This window comes from Neodiprion fabricii, chromosome 7 (genome assembly GCF_021155785.1).
Source record: "Neodiprion fabricii isolate iyNeoFabr1 chromosome 7, iyNeoFabr1.1, whole genome shotgun sequence".
In the NCBI taxonomy this organism is placed as follows: domain Eukaryota; kingdom Metazoa; phylum Arthropoda; class Insecta; order Hymenoptera; family Diprionidae; genus Neodiprion; species Neodiprion fabricii.
In genome coordinates, this window is record NC_060245.1 from 3,599,037 (window position 1) to 3,626,846 (window position 27,810).

The following is a 27,810-nucleotide window of genomic DNA, read 5'->3' on the forward strand; positions in this document are numbered from 1 at the left end:
ATACTGTTTTCAAATTTGTACAATTCGTTCTCTTTAAATGAAAAAAAAAAAAAAATACCAAGTACCATACTTTACTTCAATTCCAAACTATCTGAATACAAATTTAATCGGGAATGCCATACTCGAATATCAAATTAAAAATGACTAAATAACGGATATTTTAGAATTGAAATACGTTTATTGAAAGAACAACTCCTCGAGTAAAAAAATCCCTCAACCAATAAATTGGCAAAACAATTAATACAATCTAATCGAAATACTTTGGAAGTTTCATCGAAACTTTGTAAACCAAATATTTGAACATTAAACCTAAGATTTTTAACGATAAATTGCCGACATAATTCCGAATGATACGGGAAATTCTTTTTGCAGCACTGGTTTAATTCGGATAAATGGCGATTCCAGGCTCGTTGCAAGACACGCGAAGTGTATTGTCGTGGCCTGCAGTTGATTTTTCACCTAGCGAATGGAGGGGCCTTATTTTATCCGTATCTCGGTTGTTCCGTATCCCATTACCTCGACGCTGAGCCGCAAATCCAATCTCAAGTCGATGCTATTCCTTGCTAATGACTTGTATCGGCTTTCCAATTTAGACAGAAATCGATCGTGCGGGTTGTACGATGCCCGATTCTCGCAAAGGTAGGTAAAGGCCGACCACTGCCCGCACTGCTATTCAACTAGCACCCTAATCGATTGGTTATAATACCCGGAGGCTGGCCGGATTGCCCGCGGGCCGTTCCTGACGGCCAACAAATAATGAAATTCCGTCCACTCGACTCTTCGGGGCAAAAAGTGCGAGATGAGAGATGAAAGAAAGAAGGGAAGAAAAAAACTAAGTGTACTCGACTCCTTCTCCTCGGAAAACATCAGCAATAACAATTAAGCTGATGAAATTACAAAAGTCCAGAATTCTAACTCGATTGCTATGAAAGAAGACGAAACCAAAGGATGAATCGGAGAGCGAACATTTTTCTCAACTTATTGTCACAAATTCAATTTCACAAAAAGCTACTGATATTGCATACCAAAGTTAACGAGAACTTTGTACAATTATTAAATCCTCGGTGGTGATGAGAATTCATGATTTTTGTCAGACATTCTTATTCGAAATGTTTTAAATAATTCAGCAGGATATGTATATAGATGAAAAGGTAGGATCTTGTACTAAATTTCGTAAAAATCGTTTAATAAACGTAGAACTTGTTAATTCCTGACAAGTTCGGGCAGCCAATACTTTAATTCAATAAACGCTTATTTTATACACTTGAAAGAGCTAGTATTTAGCGATGGAACGTGTTTTAAATATTCGTGAAGACGAATTTTTAAGGTATAGAAACTACTCACGGTACATCTCGATTCGAACGGACGCTGAAACTGGTTGACTGATGTTGTTGTTCGACGCCTGGCAGGTGAATTCTGCGTGCAAATCTGCCCTGGTCAGCATCGTGACGACCAAAGTATTTCTTCGGGGCCCCGAAGAAGATTCGCTCGCCTCCTCTTCAGAGTCGAGAAGCATTTCGCCTCTCCACCATCTCACAACAGGCTGAGGTCGACCTGAAAGTAAAAATTTTTTCAATCAACAATTATGCACAGGATGAGGAAACAGTAAAGAATTTTTTTTTCTTAAATTGAACTGATTTAAAAGGTGAATAAAATCCAAACGCGTCAAACGATTTTCAGAAACTTGTTTTTCCTCGATACTAGAAGAATAGACCTTCAATTTTGCGGTTGAATATACAAAAAAAAATCTTCTTTCTTTGCTGAAATACACGCTTCGGAAAAACAGGCTTTGGCAAAGTCGCTGAGAGAATGATAGAAAATTAATAATTAAGAATGTTCAACTTGAGTCACATCTTGATTTGAAAATTCGTTTTTCAAAAACGTGTATCTCATTGAAGAATTGAGATGTTTTAGATTTTCAAACGTGGAACGAAATTTTATTCTTCTAATTTAAAGCACAAAAAAGTTTTTTAAAATCGATCGACGCGTTTGGATTTTATTCACGTTTTAAATAGATTCGATTTTTTTTTTTTCGGTTTGTCCTGTAGATTCTTTGAAAAAGGACTCAAAGCGGATTTGTTAAGTTTCAGCAGTATCAGACAACAGAATTTGAAAAACGTTGACATTAATTTTGAAAGGGTTAGAAGGAGTCGAAATGATTTGCGAATTCGAGTTTGCCTAATTATAAAATTTTATAATAAAAACGTGATACCTAGTTAGCGTATTGTTATTGAATTTTGTGATAATCTAAGTAATTTCACCGAGAACTAATGTCTGCGTGAATGTTATACAGAGATATTGGTAGAAAAATTTAACGCTAATAACGTGCGCGAGTAAACCTGCAAAACACGGAGTATAGTAACAATAAAAATGGCGATTCATGATTATAAGTGACCAGGTTGAGATTTGTTCACATTGCACGATGCAACGAGCATATTGTGTATGCAAAAAGCTGCAAGGAAGGAGTCGAAAGGGGTTGGAGTAGGTCAGGCAGCAGTAGTCGAGACCACTTAAGTACGCGAAGCCCGTAATTTTCGAGCAGGCTAAAGAGGCCTCGCTGCGCGGAATTAAAGCCTCGAGATTATACCTGGTGAGTATTAACGACACGCGACAATCAGGACTAATTACACACAGCCACACAACATACCGAAGTGAGAAAATGATAATCAAACTCGTTAGAGCGATCCTGTGTTCGTAAAAAGTTGGCTGATTTTGAGTATGATTGATTCAGAGATAAGGAAGTAGGGAGTGAAGGTGAAAGGTGGGTCGAAATTGCGAAGAAAATATATTTGCTAAAAAAAATTCTCCATAGAATTATTCATCGATTTGGAAAAGCTGAAACATAATCGTTGAAAAGTTTTTTCATAATTTGTACTTCGTGTTACTCGTGTATAAAATAGATACTTAGTAAATAAGACACTGATAATAATTAAAATCGATCGTGAGAAAATACAAACGAGTTTGAAAAATAATCTATTACACCCGATTAAACAGGGGAAAAAAAAATAATCGATTCCATCGAAAATCGATTATTAATTGACATTCTTATCTGATAATCTAGAAAATTCCATTATAGGTACTTAAATAGAAAGCTCCAATAAATATGCAGATAAAAATGTTGGAAAAAGATCAACGAACGCGTAAAAACAAGAGAAAAAAGCCATAAAAACCAGAAAAAAAAAAATTAAAATAGAATAAAAAGAAAAACAGCAACCAAATAAGCGAACGAATAGACATACACAAAATGAAGAAAATCCACGTTGCATTAAAGGCATGCCTGGGATGCAACGGGCAATGAATATTGATGCCTTGGCAGCACTCGGTACGTGGTAGCGAAGCTGGAGGACCGTAGGAATTGGAATGGCTGATGGTGTGGGTGAGGGGAAGGATGGGAGAAGGTACCTTGCCGAGATTAAGTTGTTTACTTTAAATACATTTTAACGCCGTGAAATAACAAGCGTTGCATCGTGATCATTTTCCCCTCCCTCTCCCTGCTCCGTCCCCCTGAACCGGATATATACGCGGAGCTTTACCCTGCACTGTAGGAATCGGAAGCCCGAGCTTGCGAGGAACGAAACCGTGTTTTCGCGCCGACTGTAATGCCTTTTTATTAACAGCTGTTTATATCCTAATGGAGAATCTGTATCTCCGTCCTGCAACATTAGTTTTGTGGCTTTTTTACACTACGACTGCATATACCCGTTATGAGCTAAAGAGAAAGAGAGGCAGAGAATAATAGAAAACAAACCCGATTAAACAGGGTATTAAATTGATGTAAAAGATAATGCTTTCATATTTAATTCAGTGTTGGAAGTAGCTAAGTAAATTCAGATTCAAGAGTAAAACTGTACAAATGAAAATGTTGGATATTAGTTGTTAGGGTTTTTTTTTTTCTCATAATCCGAGAATTTTCTTGCTCTGAATCATTATAAAATTAAAGTGATTTTTTTTTCAATCAAGTGTGTGAACGTTTGAATTTACCACTTTAGCGTTTAAACGACCTACGAAATCGGCTCAATATCAATTTTGCAGAAATGAAAAAAGAGATGAAAAGGTAGTCGTGAAATAAGTGAAAATTCATGAATGGTTCAACCAGAGTTTATGGAATAGACAGGTTTATCATACAGCCATGATTCGCGACTAAAACGATTCAATAAAAGAGTTTACAGCTTGCATTCAAGCGGTTGAAAAGATGCGAAAAAATATTCCGTGAAAAAAAAAGATGCAGTGAATTTATATGTAAAAAAAAAGTTTGAAGAGAAGTATGAAAAAAAAAACAGCACATTGAAATTGAGGTGTAAAAATGACTGCCTGTATTCCAGAACGGTGAGGTGTGTTTACGATAAAGTGGAAATGTTTGCTTGGATTGAAAAAACTGGCTGGAACATAACGCTTTGGAAAGTTAAGCACGTGTACCTGAAGGCTGGTGCTATTATAGTTATGAGCTTGAAGAGCTGGTGATAAAGTTCTGGCGGATAAGAAGAAAAATCGTGATCCAAACGCGCGTCGAGTTTGCGCGGTTTATGGGAGGAAACGGCTAGAAGGAAGAGAAGTCAAACAAAATTGGCTGCACGCAACATGCCCGGCGATACTACGCCGGTAATCTGTAACGAAGAAACTGCGACCATGTTCTTCAACGCATAAAAGGGGTTAGCCGGTGTACATGTGGGAACCGGAAAGCGGAGAGAAGGCTGTTGACTTTGCGTTTCCAGCGTCGGTCACAAGGTCTCTCTCTATTCGCTGTTTGAGTTTTCCTCACTTTCGAACTATCCGCGCCAACCTTCCGCGGCACGAACGTAGACTAGGTACGTTATCAAATAAACTAGGCATCGCATATTGGAAGTACGAACTGTTACTCAAGTTTCAAACGAGACTCAGTTGCGGTTCTTGAAACTGTAATGCACACACGGTGATATTAGTTACGTAATCCCGTGAACAAACATTCCCTGCTTAACCTTAAATTAGATTTCAAACTTTTCAAATTGTTTTCCCATATTTCAGAACCTTCGGCGCGATATCTCGAGAACGTTTCAACGAATTGAGATGAAATTGGAACCGTAAACTCCTCACGTTAATGCTGTCAATCTTAAGCTACAGAATTTGTTCATTTGTCACACTGATCGAGTCGTTCATCTCGCGCTCAATACCGCGCCATATTGAAAACAGAATTTCTTCGCAGAGGACGTTCTGTACCGCAATGAAATTGATACGTGGAAGCAATTAGACAGGTTTTCAGTAAATTTCTGATCCAGTCACTGTAATGGGATGAAAATTACTAAAAACAAAAGGGGGTACGCGGGGATGAAAAGCTCCAGAGCTTTTTTAACTCCATAATCACTGAAATTACAGGACGTATATTATTACCCTCTCTGCCTGCATGTCCAGAAAATTTCTTTATTTGCATCGTTAGTAACACAATGTATTCATACATCTATTGTTGCTCGTTCCACCTACAGTCGGTGGCTTTAATGAACGTGAGCTTTACTCCACGCCCCTACCGACATTTTTTTTCCCCCTTCATTCTCTCTTTTCCGATCAGAAAAGAAAGGGGAATCGGAGAATCTGACGTGAAAGAGGACGTGAACCCGTTTCCTTTTACCTTCTCGCTAATTAACGCGTGGCAAAAAAAAAAAAAAAAAAAAAGAAAGGGAGGAAGAAAAAAAGAAAGGAAAAAAAGAAACCGTATATATACATATACATGTATATACCTTGACCAATTTTGCGATGATTTTTTCCCGGATTCGATCCGTTATACCGTCGAATCCTCCGATCCTATCACCTCTTGCGGTCACTGGATAGAAGGGCGATTCGCAAAACTGAAATTACTTTATCGAGGGCTCGTTAATCATCCCCCATTGAAACGACCGTGTCCCTGTCCTTTCATCTTGCGTAACACGGCAGCAGACCGTTACGCGAGAGATTATATAGTCCTGTAGGATCGAATCGTATATCTTTTTCGAATTTCGATTAAAATCAAAAAGGGGAATAATAATTAAAAAATTTCGCTCTTGAGTGCACCTCGGATGAAAATGTATACATAGATATTCCGTAAAGTCAATTATCTTTGCACGATTGAGGATCAAATTGCTATTTCCTGCTTTGATCAAGCGCAGAGAAATGATTCTACGATACATTTTATGGTAGGTATATCAGATATGTGAGTTTATTTCATCAGAGATATTAAAGGAAACGGAAGGAAATGCAATAACAAATTGCCGCTTCCTGTAATTTCTTCTTAATAATCGCATCAACAATTTGACGCAATTCACCTGCAGCTGCTACTGGAAATGCTTCTGTTTACGGTACACGTAGAACTTTCATAAGCAACTTCTTTGCTTGTTTGCTGTTGAAATATTTATCGCAGCGCGTTACACGACCTAGCAAACAGCCACCGTGTGTATATCGCCTCCAATTGTTATCAATATTTCCTCTGCGATATCAGGTATGCTCACATGTTTGTGTTACTCAAACAAGACTAACGCTACCGTTATTCCGATAAACTAAACTTCTACAATTCTGATTCGAATCATATGCTTTTTGAACGATTTGTCTGCCGTCGGATTACCTTATCAACTGCAACTCGGAGCAGAAAATTATTCGCATGAAAAAAGACGCCAGGTATTTGACACGACGATTTCTATACCCCGAAATTATATTTTTAATATAATTTCACTTCTATAATTATATAATTTCTATACACGTTAATTTTCAGTCGACTTCACGCCTCGGCGATGAAAAATTTTATAACTTACCAAGACAGGTTTGAAAAAAAAAAAAAACAGTTTTTTAATAAAGGCGAAAACGTTTTTCATTCTTCGATAAGCTTACGAATCGCCTATTTTTAGAGGTGCTCCCGCAGATCGACTACGGCAGCTTTAAAAATCATCATTTTAACGAATGAAAAATATCAGAACATAGTTCAATGTTACTCAAATATGCGCATAAATTTTTTTTATCAATATAAATTGAAACGTCACTTCGTGAAAAATTCCTAAAAAATCGCTTTTTTGGCCTCTAAACCTCTTACAACCCCTTAAAGGTAACGATTTTTTGACAGGTAGGTACTGGCGAAAACTCACCTCCGAAGACAACGCATGTGAGCCGCATGAGTCCACCTTCAACGTAGGGACCAGCGACCGTAGGAACCGTCCTCTCGTTGTCATCAAGGATGTTGGGCTTGTGCGGCGGCACTAAGAGAACAAACAGAAATCAGGTGGAGTGGTTAGTTTTCGGGGTAACGACGGGAGGCGAGACACGCATTTCTGCGTGCAAGCTCTTCTCGCTTCGTCTCTGATTCCCTTCCACCGACGGGCGAGGTAAAAGCTCGTAACGGTAATTTATAGTGGCAAGTTCCAACAGCGTTCTTCACTCATGCGGAAAGTTTCAAAATATGACCGTCTGTTATTATGAAACCAGATTTTTGATACAATTTAAGAGGGGAATTGAACAAAGACTGTAATAAGTGGGATTTTTTCAACAGAAACAAGTCGGAAAAAATGTTTGTTTTTTATTTTTTGGTTTTTTTTTTTTTTTTTTTTTTGCGACACTTCATCCCAGTGAATAGGGTCTGTCGGTTTGTTTGACAAACTTTTGCGACGATCTCAAAAACGACTCAGTGAAAAGTTTGAAAGCGACAAGACTTGGCGAACGAATGAAAGAGTTACGAAAGGAAGATTAGAAATTTTTTTCTTTTTCTTATTGAGAATCGCAAGTGATTAGCAATTGTTATTTTTTTTTTTGAATATTTCTATACTAGAACTTTACTCTTGGGAACTTTGCACTATCCTAACTTTGAGCCGTCGGGCTTCCGACCATTCGAAACTTTATTGTTTCTCTAAAGTTTGATTTCCTTGCTTCAAGTTTCGCGAGTAAATAATTCAGAATTAGGCGCTTTCGGAACTTTCAAATCCGCAACTTCAACTCCGCCCAAAATTTTCGTAAATAGGCATTTATATTAGCTACGTCGTAAGGCTTGCGATAATTATAATATACAGGCTTATAACTCGACCGGAGAAAGATTGATCTGACACGTAGTTGTTCCGGGCGAGCGAATCGTCGGGCAGTCAAATAAATAAGATTTTAAATCGTCGGAAGGCGACCCGCTGAGCGAACTCTGACAACATGTTTCAACCCGGTAACCCTACCGATCATACCTTGTTCCCCGAGGAGTTCGCGTGACGGTTTATTCGGTATCAGATCGAGTCGCGTCGCTGCCGCGCTGTTTCGCTCAGTTTTGAACACGTTAGCCTGCGGCAGGCCGCAAAGCTGCCTTTGCAAGCTTGTTCGAGATTCAAAATGACGTGTATACCAATTAATTAAACGCCATCCTTCAACGCCAGCTGCCCTCGCATATAAGAGCGAAACCTGCACTGCGGCTCGACGGGGTTAGAATCGAGAGAACAAGTCGTTCTTCTTTTCTACAGAGATTTCACGATGTTGATAAAATTTGAGGACACTTTTTGGGCTATCGTTGGGTTCCAAATTCGAAAGGTTCCGGAAGCGTCTAATTCCGAATTATTTGGTGGGGGAATTTGAAGTAAGGAAATCAAACCTCGGAGAAACTGCAATGTTTCGAATATGCAGTTGGAAACCCGACGGTTCAAAGTTCCAAAATACAAGATTCCAAAAATTCAAGTTACGATAGAGGAAATTTCCGAAAAATAAAGTTTCGATAGACTCGAATTTCGAAAAAATTAAAATATTTTCACACGGCGTGGTTTACTCAACGTAGTGGGTGTCAAGAATTAGAGAAAACTGAAATATGAATATCTGGATAAAAAATTATTACAAAGAATATACTTGTATTACAAAAATTTGAGAGAATTAATTTTTATTTTACATTTTCATTTACATCTCTCTCTCTGACTTTGTTTTCTCTATTCTCTTATTGAGAAGTGTATATAAATTCTAATTCTTAATCGTGCAGAGTGCGATTATTATGAAATTTCAGTACACGTAGAATCTATAAGAATATTTAAATAATCGTTTAAAAAAATCCTGTACCTTAGATCAGAGATGAATTCATAGAACTAAAGTCTCTAGTTGACGGAATATTTGTCGCATTGGATAAAAAAAAAATGATGTTTGGGTCCTAAAAAAATATGGTCAATCTACTTGAAAGTATTTGTCCCTGTAAATAAATCTATGAACACGAAAAGGGATGAGAGAAATTCAAAATACATTTTAACGATCGTTGTTACAACCATAATATATACAGGTACAGAGAAAGAAATTAACCTAAACATTTGCCTGACATGAAACTTGAAGAAACGGTTTACATAATTATGAATAAAATCGAAACTCTTAATTCGATCTGCAGAAAAGTCGCGAAGGACGAATACAGACTGATTTAATTTGGTTTCTCGCTCTCCTGCGATTTCGAGTTACAACGGATTTAATTTATACATTTATTACATATATATAAATATATATATATATGTAGTACATTAAAAATGATTAAGAGTAGAGGACCGTTCGTTGGAGAAAACGAGTTCCAGGATCGTAAATGCGGGTAGAAATTCAAGGGAGAATTTGCGTCCTCGATAAACGGCGTCCGCGAATCGGGTGTATTAATTAATCCAAAAGATTTAATTTGACTCGAGAGGAACGGTTGCGGACTTCGGTTTTATCTCCCCCTTTCTCTCTCTCTCTCTCTCTCTCTCTCTCTCTTCTCGAACGGCCACTCGAAAATTTGAATAATTCGGTACTCGGAAAGGCCGCGGTCGCCCGTTGCTGACGTGAATTTTTATTCGAAGGAAAATTGAATTCGACGCAGCTCTCGTCCGGGTTCGAAAGGCAAAAGGTTGAACAAATTTTTTTCCACCCCTTTTATTTCTCTCTATGTTTTCTTTTTTTCTTTTTTTTTAATTTTTTTTTAACTTCGCACACTTTTCGACTTTCATCTCTTCGCGGAGTTCTTTTTTGTTATTTCGAGGTTTTATTTCGTCTTCGATTACATTTTTCCCTTTTCTCAAAGCGTTTCCCACTTCGCGATCCTGGTTATTAGAAACTGCCGATTGACGTGAGATTTTTTTGATTCAACATGGAACGCGGTTCGCGTAATTCTACGTGTAACGATTTTTTTAAGGATAAGTTTTGATCGTTTCGTTAATTTTCAAAGCAATTTTGATTTTCAACGTTAACGAATATTCCAGCAGCAAAATAAGGCGAAAACTTCAAGAACTAAGAGAAATACGATGCTAAACTCTTGTTTCTTCTTCAATAATAATTGCCAATCTTTTTTGCATCTCATAAACTTTGGTGAAATATGAAAAGTATTGGTTTCGGTAGAAAATCAATTTTTTTTTTTCCATTTTGAAGAAACTTCAAGTTTTCGAACATCTAGAGTCCCAAAAACGCGATGATTTCGAAAACAGCGGTATGAAAAAATCTAAAACTTACAATACCTTACAACGAAACGATGGGCATGAAAAATTTCCATGTCCCGTTTAATGTGAACTTCCGGTTCTGCATGAAATATCATCATCTTTCAATGTTCTACCGATACCCATATATTTTTTTTTAAACAAAGGGTTGTTTTTCTCCGCTTATATATTTATTATTGAAAAAAAAACGCATGAACGTTTGGTTCTTCAGAAATTTTTTCCTCCCCATTTTTCTTTCTTAAAACTTTTTTTATCTGGGTGCCAAAGTCCTATCGGTTTTAGATTATCAAACCGTTTTTCCGTCCTGTTTCAGCCGTTCCCTTTGAATTACGAAATGGTTAATTTCGCACTTTTGATATCAACAATTATTACGTTATTTCCGCGTTTCGCAGCTATAAGTTGACCCTGACCCCTGCGTTCGAAACATTTTAACGTGAGACACGCCAGAGTTGAATTTGGGCAATTTTATTGCCTCTTTAGCGGAGGAGAGTTGAGCGGCTGTCTCCGTGCAGCACGAATGCCTGACCATTTGTGATGATAGGTATGTAAGCGTGGCATGTACGACACATCGGTGTGCGTGTATGTGTATACAATATATGATAGTTTCGCTGCGTGAGCGATCCGCGTAATGTTAAGCCATTGGCAAAACATCGTGCGTGTGTTTTTTCCCTAAATATAATAGTTGGTCAGAAGCTGCAGGTGAAATACCGTGTATTTTTTTTTCTATGTGCGTAATTATCCGAGGTCAGATATACGAGCTTGTAACGTACCATATTTATATTTACATACATGTATATATACCAAACACATGAGTTTGTATCCAACTGTAATTCGGCCGCAAGGGAGAAACGTCTGATAATTTTTTTACACGCAGGCTATTTAATCGAAGGTCGTCATTTTACATTTATGGAATATATGGGACGTTCCGTAACAATGAACTCACTTTTTTTTTTTTCATTTTTTACAGTAACTAGAAGAATTGAGTAAAACAGGTATCGTTAAAAAAAAAAAAACGATTCTGCAGACAAGCCTTTCAACCTCACACTGTACGTATGAATTTCTTTCTGTAATTTCGCGTTGTTTTCTTTCATTTCAGCGTTCAACATTTGTCGCCATATCCAGCCAGAAAAAAAATAAATAAATAAATAAAAATATCCCAGTTTTTTCATCCAGGATTGTCGTCTCAGTGATTATTACCGGTTGGAAATTTCACCCGCGTCGCAGAGCTGATTTGCAATTAGTTTACTGGCTTGATATACCCGCCAAGCTTGAAGCTTATCGCCGCCGTCTTTAGCCTTCCAGAGGAACGGTCCGGAATTCAGACATCTAGATGCAAAGACACAACGTAGAGTATACATATACTATAAACGCGGATTACGGTCAAGTCGCTAACGAAGGAGCGGGCTTCATTAAATGCCGGGCGTCACCCGGCGTGCTTCCAGAGAATTATAAGGGTTCAATATTACGCGAGAGTCGGTAATTCGGGCCCTTCGCTCGATGTAAATAATTTACTAACGCCGCGATCAAAACACTATTCAAATTCTACTAAAATTAGTTTAATAGAAAGAAGAATTCCGGATACGGATTCCTACATTAACGGCACTCAGCCAAGACGCAAACCCTTTTACAGAACGTTCGAAGGTGGGGGATTTCATAACTCTGGTTGACTTTATCGATAATAACGATCAACCGAATGACCCAATGATCGATAAAATCAACCAGACTAGTGATATCACCTATCCTCGAATGTTGAAGAAAAAGCTTTGTGTCTTGGCTGGTGTCGGTAATGTAAGAATCTGTATTCAGAACTCTTCTTGCTATCCCGCGAAGAAATTTTTTGTATCACCGCTCGAGTTGTGTGTAGGAATGAAGAGTTTTAAAAAATTATTAAATAAGTAATTTCAACTGGATAAAATTTTAAGATAACCGTACGTTTCTCTGTAATCTACAATTCATTCGATTTTTGATTTTATTTCGTAATTTTCATCCCCGAAAATTTTTCTACCGATACAAAGTGAGTGAAAATTATTCAAACTCTATCAGAGTTCATTGCTGAAAACTGTCTTTGAAGTTTATCTACATTTCATTTCGAATGTGAACATTATCATCGGTCATTTAATTTTGTAAACAAACCAAAATCAAGTATCCCGCAATTATACATTATCCTGAAATAATTAATTCATCTGAAAGATCGTCGATGACAATTTTAATTAAAACCAAGAATAAAGTGCTGATAAATTGCAATATCATTGAGAGAGAAAATTATGAAAAAAGGAAAGCACAAAATAATACCTGTGAAGTTAGTTCAACTGTCGACACATGCAGACAGGCAGGCACGGATTTTCCATGAATGGAATAGGATAAGCAAATACGATTAAATGTGTCAGCGGTATTTGACTCAGGCTAATATTCGCCCTGGTGGTCCATAACGCATTTTGACAGCTGCGTCGACAGACGGACATATTGTATCGGACGATCTCTGAGACTGAAAATCTCCCTTTCGTAACTGTCCTTCACTTTATGGAAAAGAGTAAACGAATTCAATAAAAATCTGTAAAGCGATTTGCGAATGATTGCAAAGTTTTTGCAGATGATTTGGATATATTAGATATTATTATTTTAGATATTATTGGATAAGTCTTGCTACATGAGACAGAACAATAATTTGGAATAATACTTTTATTGAGGGAATAAGTTTCTTCCCTTTGTCGTTTTTGAAAAATGATTACCATATGCGATTAGGTTTATTTAATATTACATGAAATTATACATTAAATATTTTACTAATTTACGGAGATTCAAATCTCCGTAGAAAATCATACGAAGCACAATATTATGTGTAAAGGGAAGATTTTCTTCACAGTAACACAGATTCGATGATCAGAAAAATATCTTTGATTTAATATTCGAAAAGTTCGTATCATTTTCTTCCCTTTCTTCATAATCTCATCGTTTCGAAAAAATTTCTCTAACAAATATTTACAATCATTTGCAATATGCAACGAATTATAGGACATTTCTTACTCTGTTCTATCTTTCTTTAAAATAAGAACAGAAAAGCCGAGAAAAAATAAAACACAAAGACCAAAATCCATATAACGCTTTTCATGCCTGACTTTTACTATACGTAACCTGATATTCACATCGTGTAAAATTTCCGCGTTATAACGGCAGCGCTTTTTACGATGAAAAGAGAGCCGGTTCGCTCGAAGCCTGAGGCCAGAAAATGCCTGAAGCGCAAAGCTTTCAGCAATCTTTTAAGTGCGTTTAAAGCTCACGGTTTGATTGATCCGCAAAATGTGTTAAGAGCTGAAACAAGTTAGGCGCGGCTACGGATTTCGGTTTGTGCAATTTCTAGATGCACCAACGGGTATGAAATTTTGCTGGGTAATTTATTAACAAGCGGAGTGGCCTGAGATTTTTAAAATTTGGATTAGTGCCACGTTTTTCAAAGTCAAACAACAACGAGGTCAAATGCATCAAAAATCTTCTCAAATTGATTGTTGATCGTTGATTGAACCTTTTCAGCTTAAATTTTCGCGGTAAAATCTGTACTTGACATTCAATTTGTATAAGTCGTCAAATTTCAAATAAATAATGTAGCTCGTTTTGTTTACAAATGAATTTAAAATAAATCACCGATAGGCATTAAGGCATAAGTTTTGATTTGAAACAAATGAATGTTCGTTAGTCCGTTAACAGTCCACTTTACGTAATTTATGGATAATTCGGTAATAAGAACAAAACAAGCTATATGATTTTTTGAAATTGAATGTGTGGTACATGTTTTTTTTTTTTTTTGTTTTTGAATTTGAAAAATTGACGGCAAAAAATTCAGCTAGACACTTTTGCAAGATTCGCGTGCTCGTCCAAGTATTCGATAAATAAAAATGAATCTTTAAAATTTTGAGCTTGCATTGATTAATTTTTTTGTTATTTCATCACTCACCGATTACGGTTAGTTGAACCCTGGAGTTCCTGGTCGGGCTCTTGGTAAAGTCAACCCTGCATCTGTAATCTCCTTCGTCGTTCTCCTCGACGCGATTGATGTTGAGATGCGCGGGTTCGGTTGTCGCCTTGAACGTTGCCCGTTCGTTGAGGTAATCTGGATTTTTCCAATGTGGCGTCTGCTCGTTGTGTTTCGGCCTCATGTCGTAGCTGAAAAACAATAAAAAAGATACGCCGTGATGAAAATTTTCGCTGCCCGTATTTTTTTGCTTCGTAAGATGAAAAAGGATCAGCGAAACATGACATCTTTAACGCAAATGTAAAAAAAGGCTTAACAGCCCCATTCTGTACACGATTCTCAACAAAAACGCTACTGAAAAATTTTCATTTAACGCATAAGTACAGAAATTGCACGGATTTTCCAAAATCGCAATAGCAAATTCGTAGAATTAATGCCATTTCTTTATTTCCGCGTATTTCCTTTATTTTGCAGAACGATATTGATAAATATCTTTTAAACAAATTTCAAAACGACGGAAAAATGATTTTGATGAATTTCGAGGAGCTTTTCACGCAGTCGTCGTTAAGTCGACGTCCCGATTTCGCTACGGGGTGTGAAGAGTGGTTCAGTTCAGTTAGCACCAGGTGTATTTTGACAATGTTTACCCGAGCTGTTAATTGCTATTGGCTATATCTACCTTACGCCCAGGTACAGAACAGCCAGCCAAGCTAGCTTGCTGGATCGACATCGGCCCGATATTAAATTGCCCGCGCGAATAACGACGCAAGCTTTCGAGCTTTCGCCCAGCCGGTGCAGGTGTAGCGGCACTAAATTGTTGTAACGCGTAAATTAAATAATTTCTATGTATGTATTCGCACGTATTTTCCGTTGCAGGGACGAATAACAAGTATAATAATTATAATTAACTCGAATGTAAGAGGCAAGATATTTGATAAATAAACTTTTACTTGAAAATTCAATTTCATTTCATTAACTGTATCAAGTTTTTAAGATATATATATATGTATATATATACATATTTGGCCACTTCCCTTTCTGCGATAAAGAGGAAAAGAAGAAAAGCAAAAAGAGTTTTTACTTCTAAGAATAGCTTCAAATTATGAGGACGAAATTTCTTTTTTAAGAACAAATTAAAATCGATGGTCTTAAATTCATTCTCAAAGCAATTACAAATATATTAATCATGATATTCCACGCTAGGGTTTAGTATTATTTCCATCCCTTTTTTTACTAAATGAATTCTATGAAAATCCAAACACTCGTGACAAAAAATAACAACATAAGTTGGAAATAGGAAAACGAATAAACAAATTTTATAATTCATCTCCACACAAACTAGAAAAATCATCTCTATTCGTGTAGTTTATGTTTCTTTCCAACTAGTTTGAATTTTATTTACACATAAATTTTCAATTTTTTTTTTTTTATCAAAGTTTTTAACTGTCCTATTTCTCTTTCGTTTATAGCATATTTATATAGATATACGTAATACACGTGTGTCTAATTGCACACGATGTATGTATACATATGTAATACGTCATCTCTCTGTTGCTCTGCTTTTTCGCGATAAAAGCTTCCGAGGTAAATCATGCAGTAAAAGCGATGCTCGGCCTGTCTGGTTTTGTCGCTGTGAACAAATGCGAGAACGTATTTACACGTATATACATATATATATATTATAAGTATGTATATGTATACACTCGCCATATTGGTGCAGCAAAAATAGGTCTGAATTAAAACTATTCGGGGATACGGCTGCATTTTTGTGCAAGGAGGTTTTTTACCCTCAGAAACTCAAATCTTAAGTCAGTTTTGAACTGCATAGACGGCGTTTCGAGAAAACAAGAACTTTTGTCGTTTATGCGTTTTATTCAAAAGCTGCTTTCGATAGATAAAAAATGACCTGACCATCGCGTAGAGCGGAGAATTCTACATCGAGTTATGTTCTCGTATGTGGGAAACGGAGTTTAATTAATAAATTAGGAAAAAAATAAATAAATAAATAATTTCACTAAATATTACCTAGATACCGTCGATGAGTAGAATTTTTTTTTTTACTTGCAATTTAAGCACGAATATTCCGCTTCCTTTTCGGCTCTCTCCTGCGGATTTCCGGTGTTCACCCGAAGGTACGGAACAGGGAAGATATACCGCGGTATAAGAGGACGTTGACGCGAAAAGCTTGTTCCAAGGCATGCGGCGAGTATCGGATGCCTGCATGCTAGGCTTTGGGCCTCAGGCTTGGCTCAGCCGTTGCCATGACCAAAATCCGACCCTAAATTCTCCGCATAGTTTTCATATAACGTTGCATTTTCACGGGATTCTGATCATGTAACATTGTCGAGCTTAAACTGCTGTCGTGAGGATTCAGAGTTACCAGTTCAACGGAAAGCTTTGGTGAAAGTTTCCGGAAAACACCGAAAAAAAACATAAATAAAATACATGTCTAATCGAAATTTAAGTCAAAATGGCGAAAGGGCGAGAATGAGAAAATTAAAAAATCTGGAACATCGAAATTCCGAACGATCGAAGATGTTCAGATCTGTCAACTTCTGGCTCAGTGAAATTTCACCGATTTGAATTTTCTTTGTTTTGGATTTTCGATATTTTTATGTTCGGAATCCTGGTCGTTCTTAATTTTTTTACACCTAATCGTTGAGTAAACTACGCTGTGTGAGTTTATTTTAATTTTCGGACTTTCACTCTAACGAAACATTATTTTTCGAAACTTTGCTCCAGCGGAATTTGAATTTCGGAACTTTGAGCCGTCGGGTTTCCGACCATTCGAAACTGTTCTTTGTTCAAAGATTCGTTTCTTCACTTCAAGTTTCGCCAGTAAATAATTAGGCACTTTCAGAAATTTTCAAATTCGTACCTTCAACCACGCCCCATCGCTAAGAAATTTTGACAACTATCAGCGAAAAGTGTAAACATTTTTGAGGTTACGTTGATGACGGTTGGTAACCCTGGAAAACAGCTGATCACAGATTGTGGCGCGTGCGCGTTAAACAACAGCAGACGACGGGCCATTCGGTCGTTAGCAAAGCACACCGTACATGCATAAGCTCATTAAATGTAAATTTATTTTCCGCGGGCGTCAAAACTGGAAGAATAATTGAGATGATCGAGGCTCGTGCGTTGTAAGGACAGAGAAAATGATGCGGGGGCGAAAAAGCTGGGGTGAAGGAACGGGAACGCGGCGCTGTAAATTTATACCTTTTCAACCCCACACGCGTTACAACCCCCCATACCGATATATACAGAAGGGCTGAAGGTTCGGCATAAATCTGAATCCCTTGCGTACACGCCATTCAGCTATTACTTACTTAGAGTCTCAACGCGCGTTACTCCCGATACGACCCTCTGCCCCCCTGCCCAACACCCCTTGGAATACCAAATTAGCTTATTAATAGTTCCTCCCCGCTTTTAATAACGCCAGGGCCGAATTTCAACCGCGGGAAAACGATCAGCGACGTCGAATAGCTCACGAAAACCACAAAAACAAGCCTTTCTTCCTTCAGAACTTGATGATAAAGACGGTAAACGACCGTCGAAATTTACTGTCAAACTTTTTTGAAACAGTAACGTCGTACGTGTGAATAAAGTTGTTTTTTTAAATTTTCACTATTTTTTTTTTCGAAGAAAAAATGAGTAACGGAAGTTGTTTCGATTATATTTTTTGTTCGACGATATGTGGAGAACGAATCAACGGATTTGAATGATTTTGGTCTTAATCGACGAGTCTTTTCTCAACTCAAGACTAATTAAATTTTGAATATGACCAGTCTGGCAGTTTTCGACTTATTCGATTAAGACATCAACCAAACAACATGCGATTTTTTTTTTTCATATCATATCTTGAAAGTCGATTAACGGATTTTGATGATTTTGAGCTCAATCGTCGCATCTTTTCTTAGTTCAAAACCAGCTGAATTTTGAATTTTATCGATCACGAATTTTCCGAGTTATTATCAATCGCAGAATATTTAAAACCAAAAAAATCTTACCTGGCAGTGTTTAATCAGCCGAACGAAACACGTCCCAGAAAAATCGACCACTTTTCTAAAAGGACCCTGAGAATTATTACGGCCCTGGTCGCGAGCCTTCCGCAATGTCGCAAAGTTCGTTGTTTTTCTTATCACCGCTTATCGGGAATTTTAGCTTCCTTGTTTATTAACGCTGATTTCTCATTTTTTCCCCCTTTTTCCCTTTTTCTTCTCCCATACCATTTTCAGTTTTGTTCGCTGTTGTTTCAGACAGTAATCAACTCTCATCGTTTCCCGACGGCGAAGCAATCAATCATCCGATAGAATCGACCGGCGAAGTGATTTTGTGCGTGCTGCTGTGCTCGGGAAAAACGACCGCAAAATATATAATAATAATATCAACGATAACGTAATAATTACAACAATGATAATAATAATAATAATAATAACGACAACAACAACAATAAGAAATGCTCAAATTTCTCGACAAATTATATATCGTATGTATGTAATTTATGGGTGCGGCGGTGAGTTAATATTTATACCGCTGATGTGATTTATGGGTTTTTTGATATCGCTTTTATAGGCTCATTTGTTTATCGTGTACATACATATAACGCATTTTTTTTTTCTTCAAATTCTTATAGGAATTAAAAAATTTACACGCAGCTTAAAGCTCCGAGAACTTGACATTTTTTCGAAATAAATTTCACGTCCTTTGATTATTTATTTATTTGTTATTTCCTCTACAATTTTGACACTAATTTCGCATCGTTTTTGGTTTGTTCTTTTTTTTTTTTTTTGCTACACTTCCTGAGAAACAGTGTCTAACATCCACTTCCCAAGATTCGAAATATTTCCATTGGGACATATTGAAAATTTGATGAAACTGATCAAAGAAACAAAAACACGAGTAAACAGTCTTCTGAAATACGTTTCAACGTCCTGAAAACTTTTCAACGTATCAAAAAATCATTGCGATCTGATTGTTCAATTTTTTGTAATTGCTTCAAGTTTCATAGGTTTCCAAATCTCTTGTCAATAAAAAAAATTCATCTCGCCTCAACATATCGAAAACGATTCAAATCAAAACAATAATATTCAGCTAATTGAAATAATTGAGGTTTCAAGTGTGAATAAAAAAATATGAAAAAAAATAAATCAAATAAAAATATCGTAGTTGCTCCAAAATCATATATTATTCACCTTGTATAGGATAAATTCGTAGCTCTCCGAATTATTTTTAATACCGGTAAAAACGTGTGATAATTAGAGAAATTAATTTGATCGAATTTGATAACAGCTTTCGAACATTCCGTTGGCGATTTTCTATTCCATTCAAAGATTTTTTGCGCAGAGGGTACGTCCGATATATCCCTCAAAAGGTTGAAGGTTCGGGCTCATTAGTTCCCAGATAACGTCGAACGGCGAGAGATTATAGCGGCCGCAGGTTCAAAGCGAAATAAGCTCGAGAAAAGCTTTGCAAAACGTTGTGCAACGCTGGAAGCTTAACGGATATCCCGCATGATCTGCACGAAAACAGCACCAAACCGCATTCAGCCAGCCAAGCCTGCCTGTAGTTGCACCGGCTTGAGCCCTATCAACCTGACCAATTAATAAATTAATCCCCAGTTAATTAGCAACCGGCTCACTTCACACGCGATTTCCGACCGCTTAAGCCGGGAAATTGGCCGAAATCGAGATATCGTGCATCGCTATTTGGCCCCGGACCTTTAAAACGGGGCGGGGTTGAAATTTCGAATTTGAAAAGTTCCGAAAACGCGTAATTCCGAATTATTTGGCGGAAAAGCTTGAAGTAAAGAAATAAACTTTTTACGAAACTACGAAGTTTGGAATATTTGGAAAAAATTTTTGCGATCTAACTTTGAGACTCCGTCTAAAGTTTAGTGAGTTTATTTACCAAAAACTTTGAAAAAGCTTGACCAACATTTTTCTTCGTCGATCTTTGAAAGTTGTTCGGTAATTCAAAGATTCGGAGAGAATTTTTCACCGAAAAACTTTACATCCAACTCAATACCAAAAACATATAATATCACTAATTACAAATCGAATTTTTGGTTCGTAAAATTTTTATTCAAACACTTATTCCTTGTTATAAAAAATCCCCACCCAAACAAGATTTCTAAAAATCTGAGAATAAAATAAAAACTGAACGACGTTTAAATTTGATTAAACTGGTTTCAATTAGGCAGCTGTCTCTAAATCTAGACGATTTTCCAAAATTATACTATTTATACGTGGGTCCATATAACTGTTAACTAAACTGCATAAGTACGTAAGTAATAACAGTTTGTTAAGTAAGATCGTTTGTCAAAGTACGAGTGAGCCGGCGAAGCGTGATGCGACTTACATCAGCGTTAAGATTTGCATATCCATTTAACAGCTGTAGAATATTACGCGGGGGGTGGGGGTTTGCTTTTTAGCGGGGGGGGGGGGGGGGGGGGGGGGGGGGAGAAATCGTCTTTCGACTAAGAACCGAGGACGTCTGCTGTTAACGACCAAAATTTAAGACGAATTTGCATTTTGACCGTTCTTTGGCTACGAATTTGCTAGTTGATAACGACGCCGTTCGTTTCGCGGTCCTTGGGTCTGTTTCTAATTAATTCCCCCTCCCCTCACCCTTCCCAAAAACATCCCCTCGCCCCGTTCGGTTCAATCCTTTCGCCGAGCTGCCGTCGGCCTTCGGCCCTCGAATTATGCATTTTCTTGTCACGATGCCAGATAAGAGCTAACTGAATATTAATGTATTACCTACTGTTGTACTTTCGACTAACTGCAGGAACGTTCCTCATGCATTCTGCATCTCTTTTAAATTTTTTTTTTTTTTTTTTTTTCAGACCCTGACTTGCTAAGATACTTGGAAAAAAAAAAATAAATAAAAAAATAAGGCGGTGAGAGAAGGAAAAAATTGATATTTAGATGTAAAAATTGTCGGCGAATTCTTTTGTCTTTTAATAACAGTTAATTTATTGGATTAAATCGCGTTGTTCATAATGTATTAACTGTTTTTTAAGAACTGTGTTATTGGGTTCCCTTTTTTTTTCATTTTTCATTAGAGTAATCATCTACAGTTTGGAGAGTGAGAATCTTGAATTATTGTTGATTGTGCGGACATTTTGCAGAATTACTTGAAGAAGTTTTCGGAAAATTGAAAGTTGAAGATTGTGAGCTTAAAAATCTTGTTAATAAGGTCAGTACAGTGAAATGAATTTAATAATTTAACCGTTACAAATATTCGTACAATTTCTTGATGAAAAAGTGAATAATATAAAGCTTACTTTTGAATTCTTCCGAAATCGCGATACGTAATTTTGAAATTCTTCTTCAATCGAAAGACTCTCGATTCTCGAAGGCTTTAGAAAATTTTCAACGAAATATTGAATAAGCTTCAGTAATCTTTAAAAAATAATCGAATTCTGAAATTCATTGGCAAATAATTCAACACACTCATTGTCAATATTCCCAAAGCTTCTATAACGCGCAAGCTTATGAAAAATGATTCGCTTCTATTTTCGCCATTTTATATGTTGTACAATAAATAACAATCAATGACTGGAGATTTCAGTGAATACGAATTGTCAAAAGCACCTGCATACTTGACAAGTTGATTCTTGTGTCAAAAAAACGAGAATCGCACGTTTGACAATCCCGAATATTTGCAGCTTTTGGAAAATTAATTTTGTACGTTGTTTTTAAATACCGTTACCGAGGATGAAAACGCTCCGTTAAACAACGAAGGTTAATGTTTCATTGTAACCAAAAATCTCATTGTCTCGGAGCTTAGGTGAAAGCAAATGTAATACCTTTGAAAAACAATGATGAAAGGCTTCGCAATTATATTTTAAGAGACAGACTGGTAAATTATAAGCACGCACTCAACCGACTTAACTGTGAATTATTCTTTAGTGAACAATGCGCGGATTTCATTCTACAAGAATCTCAAGGCTGTGAGTATTAACTTGTAACCCTCGAGAAATGGAACTCGTAATCGTTTTCAAGATAGTTCGATAAAAAAACAAAAACTCGAATTGCTCGCTGCTCGGATCATTTTCAAGGGGCCTAAAAAATGGATAAAAATTTTGATGATGTAATGATTTATGAAATTAAGCAACGATTGTATGAAAATTAAAAATATGAAACTATAAAAAAAAAAAAGAAAAGTGATTTTTGTGATACTTTGTGTGTTTATCGGTAATTTAAAATTTCACAGAGTGATGAAAAATTCGATGAATTTTTTCACGCAAACTCGTTTACTTCCTTTATATTATATGACTGAAACACGACGGACTGAAATAAAATCTAACGAATGAAATACCAGGAAAACTGTCCATTACTCGTTCGATTAAACTCCGTTATATCATACAATGGATATAAAACGTAAAACCTCTTCGGATAAATGGAGCGAAACCTTTATTCGACGATTCATTTGACGAGGAATTTTTATTTATTTTTCTTTTCCTCCTTCGAAACCCGTCAGACGCTTCATTATCGAAGCTTTCAATAAATTTTACACTCTGGCATTATGTGCATTGAAAATTCTCTTCGAAATATCTGACTTTCGTACAATAGGTCCGCGGAAATGAATATAAAAGAGGTTGAAAAAAAAAAACCACAACTAGAAAGTTATATATAAAAAAAAATTACAATTGATCTTATCCTAAGATCAAAGAACTCGCTGTCAAATTATTGTTTATAATCTTCTTCTTCTTCTTCTTACAACAAAAAAATTATTCTGGCTAATGAATTGACTTTTATAAAATCTCACAGAAAGTAACTACAAGTCTAAAAAATTTTAGTGAAAATCAGTTTCAGACTAACGAACGAAAAGAACAAAATTCACAAACCTTGTGTTCCTGAAATTTGAAGAAAATCGAATGAATAGAGAGAGAAAAAAAAAAGACAAAAACAAACAAATCATGTGGTATTTTAAAAAATTTTCTCGCCTTTCGGCAAACTTTCCTTTTTCGTATCCTGACCGCATCTTAATATTTGCAGCCTGCCGAAACTTTAACCGATACATCCTTTAATCTGTGATTAAGGATTAATTCCATGCGGAGCGAACTCACGGCTGCTGTTCCTGGAGGAGGTTGGAGCTCTTTCGTATTTAGAAATGCATTAATCTTGGTTTAAACGCCTCAACCCTCTAACCTAGCAGAGTTCATATTACTCCCTGAATAATCCGTCGAACAGAATCCAGTTGGGTTGCATGGAATATTCAATAGAATTTACCCTGAGTCGATAGACACGCTTGTCAAATTTGTAACTTGTCCCTGCTTCCTATACATGGCGTAGTAATTGATAATATCTGCATCTAATTCCGGATCCTGCTGATCAAATCAACTACTCAAATCTTTAACACCGCTTAAACGGTTTCATAAAAAAAACCTTCGCTGAGAAAAAATTTTGGTTCCGGTTACCGCTCAGTCCTTAACTAGTTTCATTTTTTACCACAATCGAAAAATATGATTCTGGGTATAAAATGAAAATTAGTTTTCTAGCCGTTACCGGAAATTCTAGTATCCGTTGCTATTCTTTCTCATTACGATCACTGTTGCTAGATTTTCTTGCAACCGTTGCGAAAATTTAATGCTCGCGCAAGAATAAATTGACATTGAAGCCTTGTTTAACTAAAAAAGTAGAGTAATCCTCACAGACCTTAAAAAAGGATCGACGATAGCGCAAAATGGTTACGCGTACGTCGTTTATCGTAATTCCAACAATATTCAAACAATTTTTTCAACGATACCTGTTTTACTGAATTCTTCTAGTTACTATGACAAATAAAATTTTTCTCAATGTTGGGAAAGTATTCAAGGATCCGTACTTTCTATGAATTGAGACTGCAAGAGAAGAAAAAGAACTAGAAAAAAAAAGAAAACGCTGTATTTCGTACGTTTGTTCAGAATTTTGTGAAACATAAAAATTTTCCGAACCTCAGCACTTCCATTTCAGAACTGATTTCTTGGCAATTCTACTATTTTTTTTTTTCCCTCGTGTATTCCGGAATTGATTGGATTTCTGAGCTTAATTTATTGATTGCAAAAATTGAAAAACGTTTTACGTTCGTTCGATTTGTAAGTGAAAAACCTGTAATAAAAAGAGAGAGAAAAAAAAAACACAATAACGTAGGAAATGTGGTCGTTTTTACGTTTTTAGAACCGTTTATTGCCTGCTCGTGGATAATTTTTTACATTGGACTCAACGTTTAATGTTTGTGGTACATGAAAAAGCACCTCTCACGGTAGTATTTTAATATCTTGCGTTATATCGTGTATTCAATTCAGGGTGTAGAACTTCTGACATGTGAACTCGGTGTATTCAAAGTAAAAACTGAATGCGCAAAAAAGAAACGAAGATAAAACTATCCTCAAAAAAGTAATGAACAAGTAAAAGGCATTAAAAAAAAAAAGGATAAATTTCCTTCGCAGTGAAATAACGAAACGTTGCTATAATTAAAACGTATAGTCGTTGTTTCACATTAATCGTTCATCATTTGAGAAGATAATTCATTCACCCAGCCTTTCGTAATATTTCAGAGAGTTTTTCCAACTTTTCGAATTTTGGTTACCGAATTTCACGACACCTTGGTTGACCAAATTTTCAAATTTTTGGTCAAATTCGACGACAATTCGGCCTCTCGGAACTTAGGGGTCATATTAGGGCTACCCATAATGCAATTCTCGGTGGGGTGAAGTTCACCCTGGGTGGGGTTCAACCGAAATTCCAACATTTCCATCACCCTGAGGGTTGTCCTGTGATCATAAACAGTGACTACCAAGAATATTATCCAAACCACTTTGCGGTTCGCAACGGATGCCGGGTCGCCGGGTCACTGCTGACCATGATACCGGGAACCGAGAGAGGGTCGCTTTATAAACCTGGAGGAACAAACGTGGGCATGAATATCGGGCGCTACGAGGATTCGTGCGGTTCATTTTACGATCAGATATTTCGCCGGATGATTGGTATTCAGGATCGTTTCATCCGTGAAAATTCAACTTTAGAGCTCGTCCGAGTGCCCGGGTATAAAAAAAAAAAAAAAAAAAAAAACATTAACCGACTCAGGCAGAGATCGATTTTTTACCTTTGATCAAAGTCGAGAATAAAAAAAAAAAAAAAAAAAAAAAAACCGTTCGATACACTTCCAAGTCGGTTTCAGAGCTTAATTATATTCGTCTAGATCCATAAATCGACTTATTTGACGTAGAAAAAAAAACCCGCAAGTTCAATCTGCAAAAACATAAACCTTTTGTAAAATCACTCTTCAAAGTTTAAGGTTCCAGTTGAAAACAACTTGATTTCAGATTTTCATATCATTGCGAGTATAAGATTATTTTCTTTTCAAAGAATCCTACGTTTTTCAAAATTCCTCAAATTCTGTATATGATCATTGTGAAGCATGATTACATGAGTTAATTATTTGTTCCTCATAGTACGAGACAAATGAAACCAGCTATCAAAACAGTTTTTTTTTTGTTTTTTTTCAACGATCGATGTTCATCACCATGAAAAGAGAAGAGTCTGTCGTTTTGTACGACAAACTTTCGCGATGATCTTGAAAACGGCCGAGTGAAAAATGTGAAACCGACAAGTCTCGGCAGCCAAATGAAAAATTCTTGAAATCAAAAAATTTATAAATTTTGAAACAAAAAAAAATATACCAACAGCAACAGCATCGAACGGTGTTCAAAAATCGTGCTCGAAACAGGTGACAATATTCCGCCGAGCCATTTTCGCCGAATCAACTCGGAGGTGTGAATTTTGATCAAAAAGCTCTAGTATACGTGTCTCATTACCGAGCTCGGTCAAGAGGTTCGTTTAGCTCGACAAATGGAATAATTTCCTTTTCGTTGACGAGAACAATAGCCAAGATTATAGAGAGAGAAGGAGAGAGAGAGGAAGAGAGAGAGTGTAGCCAGAAGCTGGGAGGCTACGTAGAACGGGACGGAATGGAATGGAATGGAATGGGATGGAACGGGATGAAACGGGATGAAACGGGATGGGATTTTAGCCGGTGGTGAAGGCGCTGAGGGTACGCGGAATAGGACGGGCGTATAGCGGGGAAATAAAACGGGGGGGAATTCTGCTGCTACGGTAAATTACTCCCTCTCTCTCTCACACCCGGTGAAAAAAACCTCCCCGTTTCCCACTTCTTGTCATCCCTTCCGTCTATCCGTACCTTCTTTTCTCTCTCTCTCTCTCTCTCTGATTTTTTTTTGTCTTTCTTTCCCTTTTTATTTTCAGAAATAATCAAGTTCACTCTGCTATTCGAACTTCTCCTCCAAACTGATCAGACCGTCCGCGTTATTTTTTTTTTATCTCGATCTAAAACTCGATTCGATTACCTGATATTATCATCGCTAACTTTGACACGAAGAATGATAAGGGAATTTCTTTATCGTTTAAACTAGCTTCTTTTCATCCCCATTTCTTTTTCAACACGATGTTAGTCGCGCAAAATCGAGAGCTTACGATGTTTGGATACATCAATTTTTAATCGAGATTTCGTTCAAGTTTTCATATCGTCCGGTTATTCTTCAACTTTCTGAGAAGATAACCGAGCATCAAATTGTGTGAAGATTTTACAAAAATTATGCTTAAACATTGCGTGCAATTTTTTGCTGTGACCGCTTGTCGTCTTGTTGCATAGATTATGAATGGGTGAAATTTGAGAAAATAAAAAACAACCTGGATTTTAAGGTTTTTCGGAGTTAAAGTTGGTCCTAATCACCTGACAGGATATAAAGCAGTGAATACCGGGTTGCTTTTTTTTTTTTGAACAAGATAAATGCCCTGAGGTACGTTCAACTTTCTTCGTTTTTGTCTTCTTCTTCAATTTCATCGTTCCTTTTTTTTCCCTTTCAACTTCTTGCCCCCCCCCCCCCCCCCCCTCCCGGCACTTTCTCTCACCCTTACCGCGTTGGAAAACTGTTCCACTTCCTTTGCGAACCCTAATAAATCCCCGGGAGTAAAAGAAAAAGAAGAAGAAGAAGATGAAGAAGAAGGAGAAGAAGCAGCAGAAGATATTGCCGGGCTTAGATTTGACAGACGTTTGTTTCTCCAAAGAAATTGACTAGCATTTATACAAAGTATACACACACACACACACACACACACACACACACACACACACACACACACACACACACACACACACACACACACACACACACACACACACACACACACACACACACACACACACATAATATATAGGTATTTCGCGACGTGTATTTTCTTTCGGGAGAAGCGAAACGGAGGTACCGAAAACAATGTGCGATTCAAGAAATAAGGGCGAGGGTGAAAAAGGAGGAGAATCAAATAACCGAAAGGATCACGTGATACCCGTGCAGTAAATTTACGGAAATTTAAGAACCTAATAGGTGTTTTTCATTCATGTATGAGAAAAAAAAATACTTGGTTTGTTTTCAACCGTAAAACATTCTTC

The 27,810-nt window shown here is 36.8% G+C and overlaps 1 protein-coding gene across 1 annotated transcript in view; it reads right to left on the bottom strand.

Annotated features, from left to right (window-relative positions):
* LOC124186440 (synaptogenesis protein syg-2-like) overlaps positions 1 to 27,810 on the bottom strand; it is a 222,259-nt gene that overhangs the window by 28,722 nt on the left and 165,727 nt on the right. Inside the window, exons 6-8 of the mRNA XM_046578176.1 lie at positions 14,335 to 14,543; positions 7,080 to 7,190; positions 1,345 to 1,554 (exon numbers count right to left, since the gene is read on the bottom strand). Of these exons, the coding sequence (XP_046434132.1) occupies positions 1,345 to 1,554; positions 7,080 to 7,190; positions 14,335 to 14,543 (530 nt within the window). The remainder of the gene's footprint in view (positions 1 to 1,344; positions 1,555 to 7,079; positions 7,191 to 14,334; positions 14,544 to 27,810) is intronic.